The following is a 12,605-nucleotide window of genomic DNA, read 5'->3' as shown; positions in this document are numbered from 1 at the left end:
CGACTCTATTTAACCTAGGTTCCACTAGCAGGTTGCACGTACTTGATCCCATCAAGCACCGTTGTCAATGTTCCGTTCGTCTCTAGGAGGTTAATCATGACATCTATCTCTACTTCAAATCCATCTCGACTTGTGACTTTAGTCCCTTTCACTACTCCAGTTTGCGTGATATTGGAGAACCATTCCACTCGGTCTTTCCAGACATTGGGAAGTAACTTCCACTTGGTAACCTTTTCATATCCGTCGATGATGTAGCCTCTTTGATCGGAATAGTTGCTATAAGAAGCCGAGATAGTTTGAATGGCGCCAGTTTCGGGGTCCTCAATGAAGGCAACCTCAGCAACGCCTGACAGCTGACCTTGTAGTGTATAGTTGCCGGCTGGGATCTTGTATTGCGTTGGTGTTTTACTACCAGCGGGAAAAGCTTTTGCCCAGGGGATAAAATCGGGAGCTTTGAAGACTGGTGCTGGCTTTGAAGGCTTGAGAGAGGTACGACGAGCAAGCATGATCCGGTAATTGCGTCCTCCTTGGGCAGTAGAAACTGGGCATGGAAGAGGATTGGCACCGCCGCAAGAGGGAGAAACCACAAGAGCTTGCCAGTATACAATCATTGTGCTGTCAGGAGACAAGGCTGGATCAGCTCTGCCATTCCAGTTAGGATCATTGACGCTTCCATCGCTTCCGTCGCCGTCCGCATTGACCTGCTGACCGAAATAGTCTCCATTATCTCCATTGCGACCGATGAGGATTGGCTGAAAGAATCTTCGTGGTCCATTATTGCGCGTTGACGAAGCGATGGCCACAACGAGGTAATCGATAATAGGAGGGATCCATCTCATACCAGACATAAACATCTGCCGACCTACAACACGCGTGTCCATAGCAACGATCCATTGATCATCCTGGGACATGGTAATTGGGTCAGTATAGTCGGGATGACTGGTGAGGCGACGGATAGCCCCAGTTGTAAGGTGGACGGCCATGACATCGATGTTATTGGCTTCCACGGGAGATCCGATGTAGAGAATCTCATCGCCCGAGCCACTGAAACCACGAAGTTCACCGGGTGTGATTGCATCATGGTTGATGATTAATTCATCGCCTTCGACGTACATGGGTGGTTTGCCATCTTTATCAACGAGAATGTTCACATCAACCAAGTCGTATCGAGGAACAAGAGGCTCCCCAACCTTTGGGTCGGCGTTAAACTCCAGACGGCCAAAGTAAGTAAACTGGCCTCCAGTAGCAGTGAAGGAGCTCCAGCCCATGTGTTCATCGTCAGGATGAAGTCGCATCTCTCGAGGAGAGCCACCTTTTCCAGTCCCATCGGCGGACACAGTCCAGTGAATGGGATAGATGTGAGTATTGTTCGGAGTACATTCATCGCTGGCCAACGGCTTTCCACCACAGGAGACAATGTTATGACCCCACAGCGCCTTATCACCGCTTCGAAAGACATGAGGATAATCTTTCTGGGGATCGACCCAAGGAGCATTCTTTGACGGAACACCACAGGTGATACACCTCCACGGATCACCGTTGGGGAAGCTGGTACCATCCGTGGTAATAAGGATCAGCTGTTCGCCATCGTAGACGCTCGCTGGGTCTGGAGCTGCCGGGGCACCAATGAAGTCAACATTGACCACAATGTGCTTCCCATCGGGTGTGAAGTCTCCTGATTGGAACTCTTGCTCTGCTCCAGCATCTACACCGATGCAACCGGTACCCCGGGGATTGATCTTGGAGGTACAAGCACCTGTAGCATTGCTTGAAACCACAGGAGGCAAAGGGAGCTCGACAACCTCGATGGGCTCCGGATTGGGGGGTTCTGGAAAATGAGGCGAGTATTGTCCTGAAACAGTGGGTGCCAACAGAGTAGCACCCAATGCCATGAGGGGAATTGGGAGAATCGGCATATCTCAAGAGTGTTGAGTGCAATCAATGCGAATCAAGGTGATGCTTTATTGACTTGAACAGTAGGATTCAACTCCAGAGAAAGGGCTTCTGAGTCACTGACTTTATAGTCGCTGGCTTGCCTAGAATCTCAATCATCTTTGTATCCTCGGATAATATCTGAGTTACGAGTATTCTTCATATGCATTTACAGTAGGCGACAATATGTTTGGATATTGGGCGTGTAACTTTCGGAGTAGTCTAACCGAACGAAGCAGCTAGGGGGTATATTTCAGCTTAGCCCATCGATGAGTATCATACTAATTGGTGAGCTTGAGCATTTTTCCTAACATCGAGGCAGGCTGAAGATAAAAGCAGCTAGACAGGGGTATCAGTATCTTGGATGGTATTCAACTTTTCGCAGACAATCTGGGGAAGCATCGCACCGCTAAGACCTGGGATTTCATCGGCCCCCACTGTACCACAAGCTGAACCTGGAGGAAATCCCAGGTCTTAGCGGCGCGATGCTTCCCCAGATTGTCCCCTCCCGTGGGGAATGGACAAAATGGGGGGAGTGCGGTGTTTACAAAACCATGTTGGGAGAGCTAAGGAAAGCTAACAACAAATACTCAACGTCGGAAATGCTGTCGGAATATTTGAAGAGGCAGACAGGCCCTTGTAACTAGTGAGCGTGACGTGTGGAGTAAGATGGAGGGGATCCGAGTTTATAAGCGAAGCCGCGTACCGCTTGAAGCCTCATTGGCCCGTGTGCTGTGCTGTTACAATTCACTCAGGTCGGGCATACATCAATGAGCAGTTATAGTGGGTACAAAAAATTCACGCGTGATCACAGTCGCTCTAGTTAGAGGTGGAGTTTTACGATGGGTTTCCCGACGATGCTGGATAATGGATGCAGACGGATGTAAAGATGACATATTGAAGGGAGGTGAATCCAAGATTTTGCTGCTCAACCACGAATTCGTTGTCCGGGATAAACTAGAGCGAAACGGACTATACTCGCCAGCTTCGTATTCGGAAGACGACAATTTGTTTGAAGACATTCACAGGCTGTCCGACATGTTGCCCGTGACTGATGTTCGCTTCGAACATTATCACCCTCCTGATGCTCTTGGAGTTCAAGACTCCACGCCACGCATTTCTTGGAAGATCGCACCCTACGATACTTGCGGCATACAAAGTGGCTACGAGGTCGAGTTGACCAAGTACGGTCCTGGCCAAGAGGTCCAGGACGTATCGATTGCAGGTCAACACTCCCAGGAAAACATCCTGACTCAATGGCCATTCAAAGAGCCTCTTCGGTCTCGTATGCATGTATCAATTCGTGTTCGAGTTTGGGACAAGCAGGAGAAGAAAAGTCCCTGGAGCGAGCCTGTCCATCTTGAAGTAGGACTATTGCATCGTTCAGATTGGACCTGTGAACGTATCGCCGCCCCGTGGGCTCCAGAAACGACAGATCCTGGCCCTGAGGACTTGTTCCGCAGGCAATTTGTTCTTCGCAACACGCCCGTTAAAGCGCGACTCTATATCACTGCCCAAGGAGTCTATGAAGCTGAGATCAATGGGCAACGCGTCGGCGATTATTTACTCGCTCCAGGATGGACATCTTATGATGGGCGACTCCAGTTTCAGACTTATGATGTTATTTCGCACCTAGTCAACGGTTCAAATTGTATCGGAATAAGAGTTGCAGAAGGATGGTTCTGTGGCCGTATTGGTTTTGAGGGCGGACATAGAAACATATGGGGTCCTCATACTGCTCTTCTAGCGCAGTTGGAAGTCACTTACGCCGATGGGCAGACTTGCAAAATAGAGAGCGATGGCTCGTGGAAAGTTATACAAGGCCCAACTCGCCTGGCGGAGATATATGACGGGGAAAAATATGACATGATGATGGAGGTGCCAAATTGGTCATCGGTGATGGATCAAGAAAGTCTGAAAGGTTGGACAGATGTACAGACGCTTACATTCCCACCTGTATCTACTCAACTCGTGTCAGGTTTCGCAGAACCAGTGCGTCGGATCGAAATCATAAATCCTGTCAAAGAGATTACAACATTGAGTGGGAAAAGGGTCCTAGACTTCGGTCAAAATCTCGTCGGATATTTGCGTCTATCAGGCATCAAAGGATCCAGTGGACACAAGATTACCCTTCAACATGCCGAAGTTATGGAGAATGGAGAGCTTGGTATTCGACCCCTGAGAATATGCCAAGCAAAGGATGAGATCACACTAAAACATTCACAGACAGAGCTATGTTGGGAACCAAGATTCACTTTTCATGGATTTCGGTACGCCCAGATTGATAATTGGCCAGGTCCCTTTGATCTATCCTGTGTCGAAGCTGTCGTGTGCCACACTGACATGAAACCCGCTGGCCACTTCTCATGCTCGGACCCGCTACTGAATCAACTGTATCGGAATATCGTTTGGGGCATGAGAGGGAATTTCCTTTCGGTACCAACTGATTGTCCTCAGAGAGATGAACGACTGGGCTGGACTGGAGATCTGTCTCTCTTTGGCCCTACAGCATGTCTCATCTATGACTGCTTTGGCATATTAAAGAATTGGCTGATCGATCTTGCACACGATCAAGATGTTCTTGGTGGTGTTCCCCCAATGGTCAGTCCAAATGCCACTCTCCCAGATCCCATCTGGTGTAGAAGAGTGCCATGCGCCATTTGGCACGATGTCACGATTATAGCACCATGGATTCTTTATCAAGAGAGTGGAGATGAGAGCATCTTGGCTCAGCAGTATGACAGTATGACAAAGTGGATGAAGGTGCTCCCTCGAATGAAGTCTGGACTATGGGATCCCAAACCCTTTCAACTCGGGGTAAGTTCTTCAAAAGACTTGTCGCAGTCTGCAATGCTGATGGTTAGAATAGGACTGGCTTGATCCAGCAGCGCCGCCGGACCAGCCATGGAAAGGCGCAACAGACGCCAAAATGGTGTCAAATATGTTCTTGCTACAAAGCTTAGATCTCATGAGCAAAGTCTGTGGCGTGCTGGGACAGAAAGATGAACAAAGGAAATTCAAGGAGGACTACCAGGCCACACGAGTTGAGTTCCAGCAAGAATACGTCACACCTCGAGGACGCCTTACCTCAGATTCACAAGCTGCATATGCACTAGCTATTTGTCTTGACCTCCTCGACCCAACGCAAAGAGTACGAGCTGGAGATCGTCTCGTGGAGCTTGTGCGCAAGAACGAGTTTAAAGTCGGCACGGGATTTGCCGCCACGCCATTCCTATGTGAGGCCCTTGCATCTACTGGTCACGTCCAAGTCGCATATGCGATGCTGCTTGAGCAGGGCTGTCCATCATGGCTATACCCAGTAACTATGGGTGCAACTACAGTCTGGGAGAGGTGGGACAGCATGCTACCTGACGGTTCTATCAACCCAGGAGAAATGACCTCATTTAACCACTATGCCTTTGGCGCTATAGCAAAGTTCATGTATGAACGAGTTGCCGGGCTGCAGAGACTTGAGCCTGGATGGAGGAGACTTCGGATTTCTCCCGCCATTGGCGCTACCTTTTCTCGAGCTTCTGCGTCACATGTTTCTCCTCAGGGCACAATTTCTCTGGAGTGGGAAACTCAGGTTGTTGACGGGAATCAAGAGGAATTTGTTATCAAAGCTAGAGTTCCGCCAAATACTGTCGCCGAGATTATTCTTCCTGGCTTGGAAAGGGAAGAAGTAAAGGAGGTCAAGTCTGGTGAATGGACTTTTAGATCGCTCTTTAAAAGAGAGTATGAGTGGCCTGTCTTGCCGCTGCCACCTAAGTCATAGTTGCAAGTCGGTATCGGGTTAATACACTTGTGTTCAAGCCATCACGAGGTTCATAGCTATCTAGGGTTGATCGAGTTACTTTGCTTCCATGATTTTCTGGATATACCTTTGTCACTATTCTGCGTGTAGTAAACTGATCATAAAACTACCAGTAGGTAACTTTAGTAACCTTTAATCGATCTTCATTCAAGTCCAAGATCGAAGCATGCTCTATGTTAAGCATATCACCATCCCTAATTTCTTCACAACCATTACACTTAAGAAAGATCACTAGTAGTAAATAACAAATTTATTTGATGAAAAACAACTGCGGGTACTGGTATAACTAGCCAGGCTACTTGGATGTCTTTGCAGGACCATCGAACTATATTGTCAAATTTAGTATGCGTAGAAGAGCCTCTCCTCATTGTTTGAAGCCCGAATCTTGCGATTCTCGCGGATAAGCATCCATCTAAGAACCCAAGCCAAGACAGCCGAGGCAGCTGAAAACGCAGCACTGCTGGACATGGCAACAGGATACATCGGCTCGTCGGAACTCGGCCAAAGATACTTGAAAATGTCAGTCACAGCCCAATGTCGAGGATTTATGAACTCACGGGAGTGTAAATAGGACCAAGCGTGGCAACCGTGTTTGCTAGAGCGAGAGATATAGCTTTCTTCTCTCGAGTCTGACCGCATGTGCTGGCGACCCAACCAAGGATAACACTGTTACAGGCATATACGCCGCTGGCAAAGACACACATTGCGAAATAACGCGCACCAGTATTATGAACCGTGCAGGCTAAGATGAAGCCAACTACAGCCATGATTTTGGCAACGGTGATGTGCCAAGTTCTTTCGTTCATACGGCCTATTGAATGTTAGATGACCCTCGGGAAGCTTCGTAGCAGGGAACTCACCAGAGTTTGCAGCCCATGCAATACATACGATACCTGACACGATATACGGGGGGCAGGTCAGAGCAAGTGTAGTATTGCGATCGAAGCCAAGCGTTCCTACAATAGTAGGGAAAAAGTTCTTGAAGTTGCTGGCAGCCATGTGAAAGTGTTGCATGAAGACGAGGACCCAAAGACGGGGGTCCTTACAGGCATCAACAAGTCCAGCAAAAGTCGTCGTGTTGGTTCGGATCTGAACAGTATCCGCAGCAATTCGCTCATGGGCCAGTATCCTCTCCTCTTCTGTAAGCCAGCGAGTATTGCTAGGTTCATCTGGCAAGACAAAGGCTGAAGCAAGGGAGATAACAAAAGTGATGATTCCTTGAAGGATAAAGAGCCATCTCCATCCAGCCAGACCTGCAACACCGCTCATCTCAAACACGCCAATAGCTATGAGTCCTGCAAATGCAGTCCCGCAGATATTGGCAGTGAAGAGGATAGAGATACGAGTTGCTATCTCCTTCTTGGTATAGAAGATCGAGAGGACGTATAGAGCGCCGGGATAGAAAGGGGCTTCGGTTACGCCCAGGAAGAATCGTGTGAGTACAAGCCCTTTGAAGCCATGGCAGATCGCAGTAAGTGTGCTCACAACGGCCCAGAGAGCCATGGCACCAGACATGTAAAGGGAAGGTCGGATTCGAGTCATGAGCATGTCTAAAAGGGTGGATTAGCCGAAGAAGAAGAGTGTAACAACAGTGCTCGACTTACTAGACGGGATTTGACCAAGGATGTATCCTACAAACAAGATCGAGACGCATGTCTGATACTCCGTAGAGGTCAAGTTGAGCTCCTTCTCCAATCCGTCCAATCGTGCTACGGTAATTGCATTGCGATCAAGGTAGTTGAACCAGTACATAATCCACAAAATCGGAAGAATGATCCAATCCAGCTTTCTCACAAGCTTGATTTCAGCTGGATCGATCTTCTTGTGTGTACCAGTTTCATCAACCGCCGAGAAGATGTGAGTGTCATGCTTCTCAAGATGGTCAGAATGTCCCTTTTCTTCAACACCAAGGGCTTCGGCGTGATTCTTGTCCTGGGCATTGGACATGTTGCAAAGAGATGGAGAGAAGTGATTGAGAAGATAGTACTTGGGGTTTGATGATCCTCGCTGGAATTGACAAATGGGTTGCCATTGATATAGATACTCGTCCGACTCCTGAATTGTGGCGACGAGTTGCCTTGCTTGGATTACCACTGCCCTGGTTACCCCAGATTACCCCGCATTAGAAATCGCACTATTTTTTGGTTGGGATTAAAAGTAGGATGGCGGCTCTGGAAACAAGGTTCAGCCGTAGCGTTGTAGTGGCTACCTGGCTGTTGGACGCCTTTTGCTGGTCAACTCGGCTAAGCATCTTGGTAAATTATGTCACTACTACTACCTGAATTGCCTTCATGAGAGCTCAAATGTTCGAATTGCGATGACCTATAGACACAACTTCTTCGGCAGTATATACCCAGCCGGTGCTTCAGAGTCGCAGCATATGCTGTTTCATCAAGTCACGATCATTGTAAAAGGATTCACGGATCGCAACATCGGTTAATCTTTTCCATTTGGCTGTCTTGGCCAGCCACGCCTTGCAGCCCCTGCACACCGGATACAGGCGGATGTCTCCGGACCGTCGTGGCAACCGGAAACTAAGGATCTGGAACGTCGGCGGACATTCATGAATGACAGGCCTGAAGCCATGCGAGATCATTGAATGCTGTCGCAACCCTACTGAAGCGTATGAGCCAACCTTGAGCGCTGGAAAAGCACACAAGGATAGTCAAGGGACACCAATCGGCAGAAACATGTGCAAATGTCTATGTTAATATTGTAGCTAAGCGAAGCCGGTCTCGCCCTGCACCAGCTCAGGTAAACTCCACAAGAAGTTCAAAGCGTCAACATCCAATCCTAAAGCAACTTGATCACACCCTTCACCAAAAGGAGCTATGCTCGAATCAAATGGAAGAGATACCCATGTATCCCCCATATCAAAGTTCATCATCGCCCCATCGTCTCCAAGCTGTTGAGAATCCAGACCAGACAAGAACGAGTTTGGACCAACAATACCAGTCTCCGCTTGAGTCACATTCCTTGGAATTGAAGCCCGCCCGCTGTGGTTACCAGAACCTAGACCTCTGGACTGGGTGAGATGGGCTCGAAATTGTGCAGTATGCTTCTCAATGAGATCCGCATATCTCAATGCAAAGTCCATATCATCCGCAGGGCACCGCTTAAGCGTTGATGTGCATTGATCTAAAGTATACAAAGCGTCGTTCACGTCTGTATGGGTGGAGCCAACGCTGAGAGCCTTGAGCAGAAATACAGATGAACTAATGACGCTAATCTTGACACGAGCTGGGGCGTAAGGGAGATGGCTCTTGAAATTACTCATTGTTGCGATTTGTAAAACCCTTTTGGTGTCAGAGATGACGTCTTGTAAGAATTTGGCGTCTTTCGGGGTTATGAATGCTGATAATGCTTCGTCAGGGTTCGTGCTGGCGGCTGTGAAGCCGGCGGAGGAGGCTCTTGCTACTACAGCTTGTATGGAGATGGCACCTGTACATGCTTTGAGGTGATGGAACTCGACCGACAGGGTATCTCTGAGAGGTGAGGCGATGTCTTGCGACTAAGTTAGCCGAGAAACACTTCTGACGCTAGATATGGATTACCTTGGCTCATGGCGTCAAACTTCTCCTGCCATTTTGACAGAGATAAAGAAAAGTGTTCAAGGAGATCCACATAGTGATCTCCGAGTACTTGTGTTTGAAGATGGGTTGCCGAATGAAAGAACATCGAAGATGCTGTACGCGACAGTTGGGTAAGCTCTAAACTGAGGTCCATATAAGATATCCAGGACTGGTCAATTGGTTCACTCGTATCTGGCATGGACAGGCGAGATGCAATTACAGATATGCCCTCTGGAAATACAGAAGGATAGCCAAGTCTAGTGGCGGTCTGCGTCAAATAATTGTAGAGGAGCTTTTGAGCTCGACGGCCACGAAGTACTTCACCATTGGTAGCCTGGCTTGCGTCGCTGTAATGGCCCGAGAAGATCCCAAGTTCGTAGGCAAGATTATTAGCCATACCGAGAAGCATCCATGACATTCTGTTCGCCCTCTTAGCTGGTTCAAAGACATCTTCTCGCCAACGAATAAGAGGAACTTCGTTGTTGATATGCTTCCGATTGACTCGATCATACCCAGGTGTTACGAGAAGACCATCCCAGCCATCTGTCTCTGGAGGTAAATGTAGTGCACGAGGGTGCCAATCGGATATCAAGACTAGACTCTCTATTGTGCCGATTGTTCTTGTTTGGGATGTTGATGTTTTCTCTTGTCCTAGCACAATGCGTCGGATAAGGACTTCACAATGATTCCAAAGACGCTGGTGAACGTAGTGGCTTCTAGAAGTACCGCCTGCACCTGGTAGTGTGAAGAATCGAGATGCTATCATGAGGAGTGTGCAGCATAGCATGGCTTCCCTATAAACGAGATGTTCGTGAGATGCATGGCTGCGGAATTGATCAAGCACTACAGGGGATAGTGGAGCAAGCTTTTCGAAGAAACTACTGTAGTTAGTGTGAGAGTCGAAGATATAGAGCAGCAGTAGACTCACAGGTCGATGTAGGTGACAGCCTCTTGGGCCGTAAACCAGCCCTGACGGACGAAGCGACATTTGTCCCACATATCCAGACAAGCATCATCTGGTTCTGAAAGGGCTGTGATGGTAAATCCGACTCCATTAGATCCACCCGATACGACTTTGGGGCCATCAGACGGAACATTAGTCACTGAAGGATGCCCTTGAGATGGTGCTGAACCAGCAATGCTATGCTGTCCTGCAGCGCTTGACAGAAAGTCCAGGGCATCATTAGTTCCAGTGACTATCGTCGACTGCACCCGATTGTACAGTGGATGATTCGTGTTATTTGGCGACGAATTAAAGCCAAGATCTTCCGAGGGGGAGGGATTCGCCGCCTGAAGGTTTTGAGATGCGGGCGCAGCGTCCACGGCATTGCCACGAGTCCATTTCGGGGCATCGCGATGCTTGGGGGCCCTGGGTCGGCGATCAAACCGACACTCGCGATGTTCCCTGGCACATTTAGCGCAGGGAGGGTTGTCTTTGATGATGCACCTTGATTTACGGGCTCGGCACGAGACGCATGCGACATAGCTGCGCTTGAACTGTCGGGTACTGCTGGAATGATCCGGACTCTCCATTGCGGATGGATGGTCTGTGAGAGAGTGGAAGTGATATGCCCAGAAAAATGCAGAAATTCTCGGTATAGAACCGGGGTCGATAATCGTTGATGGTCTGGGTTGTGAAGTGGCTGGCGAGGGGATGATCATTCCGGGGCCGGTAGTATCCGTGTCGGTCCGTCTGTATCCGGCTTAGTCCGGTAGTTCCACTGACAGCCCTAGACGTGACAGCCCACGACGCAACAATGACTATTCGTAGGCCTGTTGCCTCCATAGCTAAGGTGGACTTGTCAGACCTAAATACATGTAGCAATTCCACACAGTAATGACCAGGACTGCCGAGTCGGCACCGATCATCGGCCATCTCGACAAAACACCTCGTTGAGGGGAGGGGGGGAAATTGGGTATAAAGTCAATAACAGTTTGATCAATCAAGAGGAAAAAGAAGGCACCAACAAACAGAAGAAGAAACAAACATACAGCTCAACAACTTCAACTTCACTACTCGCATATCAGTAAACTGGCCACCATGTCCAAGTCCATCGTCAACAACAACCCCTACCCTTTCCATTTCGAGGCAAGCCAGTATCCAGCTGTCAAGTCCAATGGAAAGGGAGTCACTGTTGATTACGCCAACTGTAGGGGGGCAAGACCTTCCCTGCAAACATCCAGACTCAGAGCCATGGTGCAAGAGGCGCACGGGGATCCCTCTAAGATTCTCGCCAATGTCTGCAGCTACGACGCCTTGAGTTCTCGTCTGTGCGAGGAGGCTGGTTTTCCTATAGTGTTTCTTGCTGGGTATGCTATGGCGTCTGCATTTGGACTCCCTGATACTGGGTACATTGCTTTCGGGGAGGTTGTCAACAAGGTCCAAGAGGTTGCCAGGGAGGTTAATGTTCCTATTCTGGTAGACGGTGATACTGGTTATGGAAGCCCAATGAATGTTCGCCGAACGGTCCAGGGGTATGTAATGGTCCAACGCCAAAGCGAAAAGAGATAGCAACTGACTCGATCAACAGATTTGCGCAGGCTGGAGCTGCTGGGATCATGATCGAGGACCAATCGTGGCCAAAGCGTACGTCAAGACACCCTCATGACAAGAAAACTCGTGCTAACCTTGAGTGGCCAGGCTGCGGTCACACCGCTGGAAAAAGCGTAGTTTCCCGCAGTGAAGCCTACGCTCGCTGGCAAGCCGCCGTCGACGCTAGGAACGAGGGTCAGGACATTTGGATCCTCGCCCGGACAGACAGTCTGATTCACGGATACGACGAGGCACTAACCAGGGCACGTAAAGCCATTGAGATCGGGGTTGACGCGGTTTTTGTCGAAGCCCTCCCTGATCGCGAATCCATGGCACGTCTTCGTCAGGATCTGGACTTCCCGGTTATTGCCAATATCATTGAGGGTGGCAAAACACAGAACCTCTCTGCAAAGGATCTTGCTGAGCTTGGCTATAGCATTGTCTGTTATCCTTGGACTCTTGTTGCTGCTAAGCTTAAGAGTATACGGGAGACATTGGAAAATATCAAGGGTTCTATGACGGTTGGGAAGCCTCCTGTTGTTCTTTCGTATGAAGAGGTTTGTGAGGGCGTTGGTTTTAACAAGTACTTCGAGATTGAGGAGAGGTATCAATATGAGGGAAGGGCTAATGGAGCCAATGGCCACCAGTGGAAGGATTAGACAATGGCTTTGAAGACACTACCGTCTTAAATTCAGTAGAGACAGCCCGACTCAATCGAAAGAGAGTACCAGTTATTCTAAGTGATCTAAGTCAA

The 12,605-nt window shown here is 48.9% G+C and overlaps 5 protein-coding genes across 5 annotated transcripts; 2 read left to right on the top strand and 3 right to left on the bottom strand.

Annotated features, from left to right (window-relative positions):
- Positions 1–14: 14 nt before the first annotated feature.
- On the bottom strand, positions 15–1,916 carry BKA55DRAFT_599604 (uncharacterized protein; the record flags this gene model as incomplete). Its single annotated transcript, XM_046196421.1, has 1 exon — positions 15–1,916. The coding sequence occupies one exon, from the start codon at positions 1,914–1,916 to the stop codon at positions 15–17; it is 1,902 nt and encodes a 633-aa protein (XP_046041873.1).
- A 1,054-nt stretch (positions 1,917–2,970) lies between these two features.
- Positions 2,971–5,771, top strand: BKA55DRAFT_599603 (bacterial alpha-L-rhamnosidase-domain-containing protein; the record flags this gene model as incomplete). Its single annotated transcript, XM_046196420.1, has 3 exons — positions 2,971–4,749; positions 4,802–5,633; positions 5,746–5,771. The coding sequence occupies 3 exons, from the start codon at positions 2,971–2,973 to the stop codon at positions 5,769–5,771; spliced, it is 2,637 nt and encodes an 878-aa protein (XP_046041872.1).
- Positions 5,772–6,017: 246 nt separating this feature from the next.
- On the bottom strand, positions 6,018–7,848 carry BKA55DRAFT_627448 (major facilitator superfamily domain-containing protein). Its single transcript, XM_046196877.1, has 4 exons — positions 7,351–7,848; positions 6,607–7,296; positions 6,304–6,557; positions 6,018–6,256 (listed from the first exon to the last, which is right to left on the bottom strand). The coding sequence occupies exons 1-4, from the start codon at positions 7,691–7,693 to the stop codon at positions 6,086–6,088; spliced, it is 1,458 nt and encodes a 485-aa protein (XP_046041871.1). The 5' UTR covers positions 7,694–7,848; the 3' UTR covers positions 6,018–6,085.
- Positions 7,849–8,465: 617 nt separating this feature from the next.
- On the bottom strand, positions 8,466–10,851 carry BKA55DRAFT_528312 (uncharacterized protein; the record flags this gene model as incomplete). The annotated part of the gene is made up of 3 exons (XM_046188995.1): positions 8,466–9,250; positions 9,301–10,196; positions 10,247–10,851. 3 exons carry the CDS (start codon positions 10,849–10,851, stop codon positions 8,466–8,468), a joined length of 2,286 nt encoding a protein of 761 aa, XP_046041870.1.
- A 508-nt stretch (positions 10,852–11,359) lies between these two features.
- On the top strand, positions 11,360–12,510 carry BKA55DRAFT_599600 (Pyruvate/Phosphoenolpyruvate kinase-like domain-containing protein; the record flags this gene model as incomplete). Its single annotated transcript, XM_046196419.1, has 3 exons — positions 11,360–11,793; positions 11,850–11,905; positions 11,960–12,510. The coding sequence occupies 3 exons, from the start codon at positions 11,360–11,362 to the stop codon at positions 12,508–12,510; spliced, it is 1,041 nt and encodes a 346-aa protein (XP_046041869.1).
- Positions 12,511–12,605: the final 95 nt, after the last annotated feature.

The sequence above is a fragment of the Fusarium redolens genome, assembly GCF_020744475.1.
Source record: "Fusarium redolens strain MPI-CAGE-AT-0023 chromosome Unknown BKA55scaffold_29, whole genome shotgun sequence".
NCBI lineage: Eukaryota > Fungi > Ascomycota > Sordariomycetes > Hypocreales > Nectriaceae > Fusarium > Fusarium redolens.
This window is presented reverse-complemented; position numbering and strand designations above follow the sequence as displayed.